General features: G+C 39.5%; 1 protein-coding gene across 1 annotated transcript in view; it reads left to right on the top strand.

Annotated features, from left to right (window-relative positions):
• Positions 1-789: 789 nt before the first annotated feature.
• Positions 790-12,665, top strand: part of LOC106581679 (uncharacterized) — an 81,477-nt gene continuing 69,601 nt past the window's right edge. Inside the window, exons 1-2 of the mRNA XM_014163898.3 lie at positions 790-3,989; positions 4,840-4,941. Of these exons, the coding sequence (XP_014019373.2) occupies positions 1,083-3,989; positions 4,840-4,941 (3,009 nt within the window). The 5' untranslated portion in view covers positions 790-1,082. The remainder of the gene's footprint in view (positions 3,990-4,839; positions 4,942-12,665) is intronic.

The raw sequence follows: 12,665 nt of genomic DNA, 5'->3' as shown, positions 1-12,665 counted from the left end.
GCTGTTTCTTTGAAGAAACCCTGCAATTGTGGCTTTTTCCAAAGTCTCTTCTGCTACCTATGTCACAAAGAAACAAAGCAAATCCCCATGAACAACAATGCCCCCTTATTGGTGGAAGAAAATAGGACCATTTCAAAAGTAAGCTGTCTATGTCCTTACATCCCTCTCTCCCTCTTGCCCTTTCTTGTGATGTTGACTATCTCAACATGATTGAGAGCCACATGTCCGGTACACATGTTTACTTTGTCATTTCATGTTTACAAGCTCTCTGGTCAATAAACTATTGCAGTTCCCCCTTAAAAGTAAATATTTCACTACAAATAAATCAATCCAGATGACACCATGAGTCAAAAAATATATCAAATAAAATCAGCACACACTATAATGTATTATCAGACCACAGTCATTCTGTGTCAGTGTATTAAGGTGAATCACTTAACAGCATTCCCTGCTAAACAGGAGATGATATCAGGCTATTCCAATTTTTGGGCAGATGACAAAGCCGCCCAAGACTCTATTGAACTTCGAAAACAACATGGCAGTTAGCTCACTACAGACAGATCAGGTGTTCAAGACTCTATTGAACACATTCTTGGGAAACAACATGGCAGTTAGCTCACTATAGACAGATCAGGTGTTCAAGACGCTTCTCGTGTGTCAGTTTCAGATTTATGCCTTACTTCAGCTTTTTATAGTGATTTGATATTCCAGGAGTTATTTGTCACGTCTCTTGAAGCCCCAAAATAAAGTGCTAGGTCTCCTGGAGAGGGACCTGTGTGCTAGGCTCAGTGTGGTTGTGACCTCCTGTCATGCCAACATGAACACTGTTGCTGCTGTCTCAGGCGGGCTGTGGACTCAGTGAAGACCCCCAGCAGTGCAAGCCACTAGTACCAAAGGAGCTGTCTGTGACCTGCCAGCCCTCTGGACTCTGTCACCTCCCTTGAGAAAACAACTCTCTATCTCTATGCTTGGAAGAGTTTAAAACCTCTGAACACTACAAACCTATTGGAGAAGGTCAGCTCCCTGTGTACCTAAAGAAGCACTCTGGTCAAAGCAAAGCTTTTGACACATCTGCCAAAAGCATGCCTGCTGAACACTGTGAGGTGTCAGAACTAATTGAAGTCATGGATTCAAGCGAGCCTTCTGAGCAATCTGCTGAACCCTGCATCATTGTGGACGAAAGAAAAAACTCTTTGGACTATACTGAATCCCAAAAGGTCAATGGACAAATGGATCCCTCTGTGCACAGTGTCGATCATTACAACATGAATGGAGACCATGCAGAGGAGAGTAAACCTTCTGTGCATTATAATAGGCATTCTGTGGGCTTTGAACAATGGATCAACAAGCCCTATGAGGACTATCCAGCTCTTCACAAGCACACTAATCAGTGTACGTCTTCCGAGTTAAGTAAATCATTTGAAGAATGTACTCAACATTGTGAGTGCTTTGAGTTCAGCAAGTCCTTTGAGCACTGTGCTAATGACTGTCTAGCTTCTGTATTTAGGCAACACTGCGAAAATTGCACAGGACACTTTCAGTCATCTGAACAATGCAAGCCTTCTGATCAACACTGTATGTCCTTTGAGCCAAGCGAACCTGCTGAGAGCTCTGAGTTTTTTGAGCAAAGTAAGATATATGACTTCATACCTGACATCTCTGAATCCACTAAATCAATCAGATCATTTGAGCACTGCACTGGTATTTGTGAGTATTCAGGAAAATACAATCATATTGAACATCCAACAGAATATAATGAGACTACAATGTCATATAATGATGATTTAAAGCCCGCTGAGCCTACAGTTCAACAAATTGAAATCTGTGGGCTTTTTGACTCTGAGTTTTGCACAACATTAGAACCTATACATTCTTCAGATTTGAACATGCCTTCTCAACGCTATGCTGAACAAGTTGATCCCAATGAAAGTAGACATGTCTCTAAAGTTTGTGAACCCACTGAGCAAACTTTGCTTGCTGAACAAAGCAGTCATCAATCTGCTGAATATGATATACCCTCTGGGCACTGTGAACTGCAAAACAATCTCTATGAGCAAAATGAGACAAGTGTACAGTGTGAACTGACTGAGCAATGTAATTCTTGTGAGAGCTATCCCGGTCAACATCAAAGCATAAATAACAAATACTATGAGCCTAGCAACGCATTATATTCTGAGGAAGACAAGTCCTCTGAGTGCGCATCCATTGAATCAAGTTATTTAGAATTTTGCATCAATGACAGTATAAATTCAGACCTATTAACTGATTCAGCTGAATCCTATGAAGCATTAGTGGAAGAAGGAGCACCGGACAAATCCAGTGATGATAAAGCTAAATTCTGTTCAGAGATATGGGAATCTTTTGACAATTGTCCAGATGCGGTAGAATGTGAGGAAAGCAAAGCTGATGAAGAAAAACTTCACTTGGATGCAGTCGTTGTTGAGGAATTCTTTGACTTATTTGATAAAAAGGATACTTATACCTTTTCTCAAAGGCGATCTTATACCTCCTGTTTTGAAGGGGGAGGGGTTCATGAGCAGATTTTTGAACAACTTATACCTCAAGTGCCCATTATGAATGAGGAAGAAACACATATACTCTGTGCCAAAAAAAGGCTTGAATCACTTGCTTTAGATGAGAAAATCAATGAGAATAAAGCTTTTAGTCAAGAAGAAGTTGATCAATCTTATGATACTTGTGCTGAGGTTGGACCATTTAATGTAGACTGTGCTGATGATGAGGCATCAGCCTCTGGATCTTTTGCAGAGGAGGAAAGATGTGAATCTTGTTTTGAAGAAGCCTCAGCTAATGAAGTTGACGTTTATGAAGCTTTTGTAGCAGAAGACAATGCTATTAAGGCTGAGGCCCACAAGCCCTTTGTTGAGAAAGATTGCATTGCTGAAGATAAAGCTGGTGAGGTTCAGGCCAATGGACCCTTAGTTGATGAGGACAACATGTACGAACACAGTGCAGAGGAAGCTTCTCATGGATCCTCTGCTGACGTGTCTTTTGTTGAAGATGACGAAACATATGAGGGCCAAAATGATCACACTTATGAACCATGCTTTGAAAAAGAGAAATCTTTTGATGAAGAAGACCAGAAAATACGCATTGCAAAAGATGAATTATACAAGCCATATGCTAGAGACAAAGCTTATAGATCATATGAACTGTGTGATGAAGATTGCATCGCATATGGCTGTGAACATACACCATTTTCCATGGAAGGGGAAGCTTGTGCACTCTGCACTGAGGAGAAAGCCTGTGAACCAAGTGATGAAGATCACCATGAATATGAAAGCAAAGCCAATGAGTCTAATGTTAATCAAGAAGCTAATGGATTCTGTGATGAAGAAGACTCTGATGATATTTTTAATGAAGGAATTGATGACAGCACTCCTGAGACATATTTTAAAGTTGGAGTATGCACTGAGGAGGGAGAGCATGATGCTCCATGTGCTGAGAAGAGCGAATGTCCTAACTCACTTGAGGTTATAACCAAAGACACTGTATTATGCACTGAAGGAAGCAAACCAGCTATGCCTGATGGTATTGAATTCAATGGAGATCCAACTGATTCCTTTACAACCTCTTCGGAAGAGATAGATGAGCAAAACAAGTCATCTAAATTGTGTGAGGATCTGAACACACCATATCTGTCTGAGAGCTGGGAGGAACACAATGTTGTCTCAGAGTACTTCCAACCGCCAGAGTCAGAGGACCTTTCAGAGCAGGTGTCTGAGAAAACAAGCCCCATTTTCGATGGTGCTGAACATAGTAAAAACTCCATGGTCAGCGAGCCACATGAACATCACGCCGAACAAACAGAGCCCACTGAAAAAAGTGAGCTGGATGAGAAAACAGAGTTGAACGAATTTTTTAAGATTGTGGCTTCTGAACAACCAAGTGAAGAGTCTGAGGAGGAGCTGAGTGACGATGAGTCTGATGAGTCCTGTGAATGCGAGTACTGCGTTCCGCCTAGAGACCAGGTATTTCAAGGTCTTTGCACCTTTCTTTAAATCCATTCGAATAGCATGCACCTAATTTGATTATAGCTCTGCTTTCAAATTTCAAATGATATATGAACGTTTCAGGTGTTGCATCAAACTGAAATCTGACAGAGAAAATAGTAAAATGTGTTTGTCAATGTATTTGGCCTGTTTTTATTTTTATTTTTACATATTGACCATTCAGTTTTTGCTTTGGCTGTGTTGTCATTGGATCAAATTTGTGGCAACACAACTGAAAAAGAGGAGGATATGACTAAACATAAGGCTCTTATTGCTTGACACAGCAGGTGGTATTAATGTCAGCCTATAAAAGTTATGATATCCTGACCTGGTTATTTACTCTGCTGGGGCAAACACATTTGGATTGCACAGTATTATAGGCTGCTTATTTGGTCATCACATTTCCTCATGCTAGTATAGTCGGTTTCACAGTATTGCCTACTTGATGAGGGAAGGGTTAGCTCATAGTCAGCCCACAGACCCATGAGTCCACAGTCACATTGACATTTACTTCTTCCATCAACAGAACACCAGCTGTTTGGAAATTGCTGTCTTATGCCCCCCTATGGACACATTCCTCTATAACTCATTTCTCTCAACCTTACAAGCAAACCTTTTATCAGTGTGTTTTCTCACTACAATTTCATGAAGTAATGTTATCAGTTTAATTCATGACCCACATGCACACTTTTTAATGTTTTTTTCATCATGTCACAGTGTTGTCTTGATTTGCTTTAGAGCACAAACATTGCAAAATAATCTAATTGCATCAATGAATTTGATGTCATCATTTGGCTCATTAACCTAACATTTACCTATTTGCTTTCAGGTCCCAGAAAAACCTTTGCTCCCTCAAATCAAGTCAAAAGACGCAGGGAAGATCTGTGTGGTGATTGATTTGGATGAAACATTAGTGCACAGTTCATTCAAGGTAAGCTGATGTGTGTGACCGGCTCTTTAAGGACAAACGCTAACGTACTAGAGTTGATTGTTTTCAACTCTCTCTTTTGTACTAATTAGTAAAGCAAAATGCAAATAATAATTTATTTGATCTAACAGCATTGTTTTTATTCTATGTCCATATAAATATGAATTTCTTCAAAAAGACTTCAAAAGAAAACATACTTTTAGGAGATCCTATACTCAAGGGATCACAAAACAAAATTCTTGCCAAATTCAAGCAAGTTCTTCAGGGTCAAATCACTACTCTTGTAATGGCCATGGTTAAATAATACATTTCACTTCCAAGGGACCGTTTACGCCTAGTATTGAAATTATAGTCCATATCAAATAATGTGTGATATGTCCCTTCGTGTTCACAACTTGCCTATACAAGTTTCATGATTGTATCTGCTGTGATCAGATTTATTTGGAATGTTAATTGTTGTTAATGAATGTTTAACAAGTTGTTAAAGGCAGAGTTCAGGATTTTGGCAATGAAGCTCTTTATCTTAACTTCCCACTGGGCACACACTGGTTGAATCAACGTTGTTTCCACTTCATTTCAATGAAATGACGTTGAACCAACGTGAAATAGACATTGAATTGACGTCTGTGCCCAGTGGGTTGTGGACACTATTTTTATGTCTCTGCATGCAGTTTGAAGAAAGTTGCTAACTAGCATTAGCGCAATTGCTAACTAGCAATAACTGTTCCTACAGACTTCCAGTCATTGCGCTAACGCTAGTTAGCATTGGCTTGCAAAACTACCTCTAACTTCCTTTGTACCGAACACAGAGACATAAAAATGGTATCCACGAGTTCATCTGACTCTTTGGAAGAAGATAAAGGGCTCCATTGCCACAATCCTGAACTCTCTCTTTTACGGTTGAGTGCACCATTAAAAATGGCAGGACTCCTTGTGTTGCTTCTAGCAAGTATTCTTATCTATGCTACTCCGTATATCCAGAATTAGCTGCGTAATGGGCATTATGTACTCTTGCCCACCACAGGTGTTCTTGGCAATGTAATCACAGTCTGTCCCAAAGGATGTCACCGGATAGGGCCACAGGTCTAAACTGTCAATGAAAGTGGCAGCATTTGATTGAAGGCGAGTCACAAGTTGTAGTGGTGCTGTTTTGAGTCACTTGTAGTTTTGGTTAGGGTGTATATAATTGGATTGATGTTCAGTTCTGTAATGTCTGCTTGTCCAAATAAGTTATGGAGGGGGACTTATAGTAAATTAAAGATTTTAATGATTTGAAATACATATTTTATTTCCTATTCTCTGAGAGACATATGCCCTATTCTAACTTAAGTTGGCTTGTTTTCTTTCATAATATGGCTGTTTTGATTTTAGAATAATGCTGTACATTTAGGTGATGTAAACCTACATTTTGATGCATGAAAACAATAAGTATTCAAATCGGTTCAAAGTAAGCTAGAACGGTCTGGTACGGAGTGCCAGCAAAAGAAATAGTGGGGTACACCATACTAGTAAAACATGAGCCTATCACAATAATTAATAAATAGATTCCTAGAGAACGGTAGGATATTGAACTATTTATCTTTGCCGCATTTGAGTTGCATGAAAAATTAGCGAATAGACATGAAAACTTGTGGAATACGCTCCAAAATGCTGTGTGGTTCTATGATAACACTAAAATGTTGCCATTGCAGAGATGAGTGGCCGAGATCGAGACACGCGTGGACAGCAATGTACGCATCATTCAGGTTACAAGACATTTGAGGTCCTAATGAATGACAATCACCAAATGTCATTCATAACACGTTTTGGTGTTTTGTAAGTTATGTCTCTTCGCATTTCACTTTACTTGTTCATGTGACATTAAAACTTGAAACATTTATCAAATGGCACTGTATGGATGCCGGAATTGAAGTAGCCTAATGGTTGGAATAGTAACTGAAGTCTGGACTCTGACTGTAGGCCTCACATGTAGCCTATTATAATATTAACCCCTGCAGAATTAAGTGTCCCTCGCAGTAAAATTATAGACCAAATGTCAATTTTGTCTCAGGAACAGGAGTGGAGAAGTATGAGAGAATGCGATTGCGTGCTTAGGGACCTGTTGTGTAGCCTCAACGTACAATTTCTTTGTGACATAAAAGCTGACAATATTTCATTTTCAACCACATAATATATGCATCCAAGATTAACGGAAATATTTTTAGAAACATGTTGGATTATTTTCACAGCTTTTAATTTCCATAAAACCAGTGAAACTGCTGTCATTTGGAAATATCCCCTGGTCCCTAAATGTCCTCGCTCCATGAGAGAAGCAAAAATGAAAGAAAAAACTTTACCGGTATCAACTAGATTGCTGATGATGTAATTCCTGTCCTAGAACTGAAATTCTTGTTTAAGTTCCACCTCAAAGACTGACTCAGGCTGCTATTCAGCAATTTGGGGTGGGAATGTGGTGGTGATTTCCACATGTTTCCGAGAACGAACAACAAATAGGCCACTGACTAAGAGCTGTCAGTGTAACTAGCTAGCATGCTAACCTTAGCCAGCTAATGAAAGTTATGTGAGGACATTTCAGTTAAGATAATTAGGTGTTAGTCTTTTTCGTAAATAATGATTTTCATCAGCCTACCTGTCAAGAGATGAGTCTCAGCTAAACTTTGCTTATACGAGCTGTTGACGTGTTGAGGGTTGACGTTTGTCTGACTCTTGTCATTTGATAATTCCAGTGAAACCATGTTGGATTCCAGATGTCATTAATATTGGACATGCACACAAACATGATCAAATAGCTATATTCTTTGTTCTCTCTATTCATTTCAGAAAGTATTCATACCCCTTGACTTATTCCACATCTTTGTGGTGATTGGGTGTATTGATACACCACCCAAAGTGGAATTATTAACTTTACCATGCTAAAAGGTATATTCATTGTGTGCTTTTAGAATTGTTTTCCCCATCTACCAATTGGTGCCCTTCTTTGCGAGGCATTGGTAAACCTTCCTGGTCTTTGTGGTTGAATCTGTGTTTAAATTCACTGCTCGACTGAGGTACCTTACAGATAATTATTTGTGTGGGTTACAGAGATGAGGTAGTCATTCAAAAATCATGTTAAACATTATAATTGCCCACAGAGTCCATGCAGCTATTATGTGACTTGTTAAGGACATTTTTAAACCTTAACATTTTTAGGCTTGTATACAAGGGGTTGTATACTTATTGACTCAATACATTTCAGATTTTAATTAATTTGTAAAAATGTCTTGAAACATAATTCCACTTTGACATTATGGGGGTATTGTGTGTAGGCCAGTGACACAAAATCTAAATGCAATTCATTTTAAATTCAGGCTGTAACACAACAAAATGTGGTAAAAGTTCAAGGGGTGTGAATACTTTCTGAAGGCAATGCATTATCTAAATTGCGCAGCTATATATCAATGAATTTTCTAAATTGCGGCTACGAATCCGCCATAGATATAGAAAAAATATAAGCTCTGGTAATATGGATAGCCTATTGAACGGTTTGAAGCGTGTATTGAAGCAATGGACAATTTTGTTTTGCATGGTTTTCTCATTAAGATAAATGGAATGGTCAAAAATGAGCAAACCCTGCACACCCGGCCATGCAAAACGAATTTGCCTAAAACGTTAGTGGTCAAAACCATTAATCTTTGGGTGATGTGGGGAGCGGGGTTCTAAAATGCATAATTTATAAAATGGTCATCTTTGTTTTATGCAGACTAGCTACAAAATAATTGAAATTTGACAAATTAAAAAAGGGGAGGTGCAAAAACATTAGTTTGCACCCCCTATTTTAATTTGCTACATGGCAAGGTGGCCAGGTGTAAGGTCATCACTAGTTAACATAGCCACAAAGTCATAAACCCATTTTATTTCTACATTTTTCTATTCCTGACATTTTCAACCTAACCGTAACCTCACTGCTAACCTTAACGAAAAAGCTAATTTTTGTTTTCATGAATTTGTATGATATAGCCAATTTGAACTTTGGTTTCAGCTAGATAAAACAGCTACAAAAAACAGCTACAGCGAAAAGCTGCTTGCCTCTCAGATGATTTAGGGCGGCAGCATAGCCTAGTGGTTAGAGTGTTGGACTAGTAACCGAAAGGTTGCAAGATCGAATCCCTGAGCTGACAAGGTACAAATCTGTTGTTCTGCCCTTGAACAAGGCAGTTTACCCACTGTTCCTAGGCTGTCATTGAAAATAAGAATTTGTTCTTAACTGACTTGCCTAGTTCAATAAATAAAAAATAGAGAGAACTTTGCAGCAAGTGGTTCTGAATAATAAACATTGCCATTTTGGTGGGTGGTAACATTGAAATAAAACCCAAGCTGAAACAAAATGTGCAGTAGGCTGAAAATGTCATCTCATAGCAAAAGACACGTAAGAGTCATGGAAACATCTGAAGTCACACATTTGGATTTGGCAATATATCATACTTTGACTAAAATGATGCCTTATTGACTTACATTGTTGTGCATCATCATGGCTAAGCTCTGGCCAGAGCCGGTCCTGACCTAAGCAAAATTCTGCTAAGGGGCCCTCGTACCTGACCCATGAGCCATGTAAACCATTTGCCATTGCCACACAGTCACACCTGACAGTGTGACTGTGTGTGCTCCCACTACAATCCTCCCTCCTTTAAAACAGTTTGCTCCATCTGTCGGTCTAAGAATAAGTAGACCTATACAGAACAGAATGAGGTATAAACAAACAATATTTATTGAATAGAATATTTGATAGAATCTTAAGATAAGTGAATATTAAAATAAATAAGAAATTGTAGAAAATAATAAAATATAACACTGAGCTTTGGCTCTGCTGCCTGGTAATTAGTCCAGTCCTCACAATATTATACATTTTAGCTTTGTCTATACAATGTAAACATACGCCTATAGGCTATGGCTGCAGCTATAGGTCTTAAAATAGTGAAATAAAACCTATACAGCTGTGTGATTAGCTTTGTCTATACAATGTAAACATACGCCTATAGGCTATGGCTGCAGCTATATGTCTCAGAATAGTAAAATAAAACCTATACAGCTGTGCGATTAACTTTGGTTTCCTCTACAGCCTGGGCATTTTCAGCATCAGCATGGGCACCAGTCTATCTGGACTGTCTGGAAGAAATTGAGAAAGTACGTCACAGTTAAGCAGTCATTTACAAAAATTCACTTCCTCCATACAATGTTAAATGTTACTAAGTGTGTAAACATTTTAATGTTTGAATTAAAATCTTACCATCAAAATATTCCTCTTCTACACTTTCTTGAGGCAAAATCATCTATGATATCATCATAGGACATGTGTTTCCCCACGTCATGATTTATGCTCATGTAAATAGCCTATCCAACTACCTCATCCCCATACTGTATTTATTTATTTATTTATCTTGCTCCTTTGCACCCCAGTATCTCTACTTGCACATTCATCTTCTGCACATTCTACCATTCCAGTGTTTAATTGCTATATTGTAATTACTTCGCCACCATGGCCTATTCATTGCCCTTATCCTACCTCATTTGCACATGCTGTATATACAGTGGGGGAAAAAAGTATTTGATCCCCTGCTGATTTTGTACGTTTGCCCACTGACAAAGAAAGGATCAGTCTATAATTTTAATGGTAGGTTTATTTGAACAGTGAGAGACAGAATAACAACAAAAATATCCTGAAAAACGCATGTCGGAAATGTTAGAAATTGATTTGCATTTTAATGAGGGAAATAAGTATTTGACCCCCTCTCAATCAGAAAGATTTCTGGCTCCCAGGTGTCTTTTATACAGGTAACGAGCTGAGATTAGGAGCACACTCTTAAAGGGAGTGCTCATAACCGCAGCTGGTTACCTGTAAAAAAGATACCTGTCCACAGAAGCAATCAATCAGATTCCAAACTCTCCACCATGGCCAAGACCAAAGAGCTCTCCAAGGATGTCAGGGACAAGATTGTAGACCTACACAAGGCTGGAATGGGCTACAAGACCATCGCCAAGCAGCTTGGTGAGAAGGTGACAACAGTTGGTGCGATTATTCGCAAATGGAAGAAACACAAAAGAACTGTCAATCTCCCTCGGCCTGGGGCTCCATGCAAGATCTCACCTCGTGGGGTTGCAATGATCATGAGAACGGTGAGGAATCAGCCCAGAACTACACGGGAGGATCTTGTCAATGATCTCAATGAAGCTGGGACCATAGTCACCAAGAAAACAATTGGTAACACATTACGCCGTGAAGGACTGAAATCCTGCAGCACCCGCAAGGTCCCCCTGCTCAAGAATACATAAACATGCCGTCTGAAGTTTGCCAATGAACATCTGAATGACTCAGAGGACAACTGGTGAAAGTGTTGTGGTCAGATGAGACCAAAATGGAGCTCTTTGACATCAACTCAACTCGCCGTGTTTGGAGGAGGAGGAATGCTGCCTATGACCCCAAGAACACCATCTCCACCGTCAAACATGGAGGTGGAAACATTATGCTTTGGGGGTGTTTTTCTGCTAAAGGGACAGGACAACTTCACTGCGTCAAAGGGACGATGGACGGGGCCGTGTACCGTCAAATCTTGGGTGAGAACCTCCTTCCCTCAGCCGGGGCATTGAAAATGGGTTGTGGATGGGTATTCCAGCATGACAATGACCCAAAACATGCGGCCAAGGCAACAAAGGAGTGGCTCAAGAAGAAGCACATTAAGGTCCTGGAGTGGCCTAGCCAGTCTCCAGCCCTTAATCCCATAGAAAATCTGTGGAGGGAGCTGAAGGTTTGAGTTGCCAAACGTCAGCCTCGAAACCTTAATGACTTGGAGAAGACCTGCAAAGAGTGGTGGGACAAAATCCCTCCTGAGATGTGTGCAAACCTGGTGGCCAACTACAAGAAACGTCTGACCTCTGAAATTGCCAACAAGGGTTTTGCCACCAAGTACTAAGTCATGTTTTGCAGAGGGGTCAAATACTTATTTCCCTCATTAAAATGCAAATCATTTTATAACATTTTTGACATGTGTTTTTCAGGATTTTTTTTGTTGTTATTCTGTCTCTCACTGTTCAAATAAACCTACTATTAAAATTATAGCCTGATAATTTCTTTGTAAGTGGGCAAACGTACAAAATCAGAAGGGGATCAAATACTTTTTTCCCCCACTGTAGACTTTTTCTACTGTATTATTGATTGTATGTTTGTTTATACCATGTGTAACTCTGTGTTGTTGTTTGTGTCGAACTGCCTTTCTTTATCTTGGCCAGGTCGCAGTTGCAAATGAGAACTTTTTCTCAACTAGCCTACCTGGTTAAATAAAAGGTGAAATAAAACATTTAAAAAAAATGAAATGATGGCCAGACCACTCACACGTTCCTGTGACATGGAAGACTTCAGGTAGCTTAATTTTGAAAAGCTCCTCTCTACCGATGCTACTGTTACTAGTAGAGGGACTGCAATTCTTAGGGCTATCCAAAAGGTTAGGATAGAGTTCCTCCAGGTTTTTCTCACAGAGAAAGGAAAGCAGATCAGGTCAATTCTGAATCTCGTGTGTCAGATCCCTTCCACTGATGTTACAGTCATCTCTGAAGGTTAGAGTGTTTTCAACTTCCATGCAGTGAGCCTTTAAATATTCACTGGACATCTGAGAGGCAGTGCTGAAGTTCAGCAGCACTCCATATTTGGTTTTCACCTTGTTGAGTGTTTCAAATCTCTCATGGATGTCACAGCAGAG

The sequence above is a fragment of the Salmo salar genome, chromosome 21 (assembly GCF_965601325.2).
Source record: "Salmo salar chromosome 21, fSalSal1, whole genome shotgun sequence".
NCBI lineage: Eukaryota > Metazoa > Chordata > Actinopteri > Salmoniformes > Salmonidae > Salmo > Salmo salar.
This window is presented reverse-complemented; position numbering and strand designations above follow the sequence as displayed.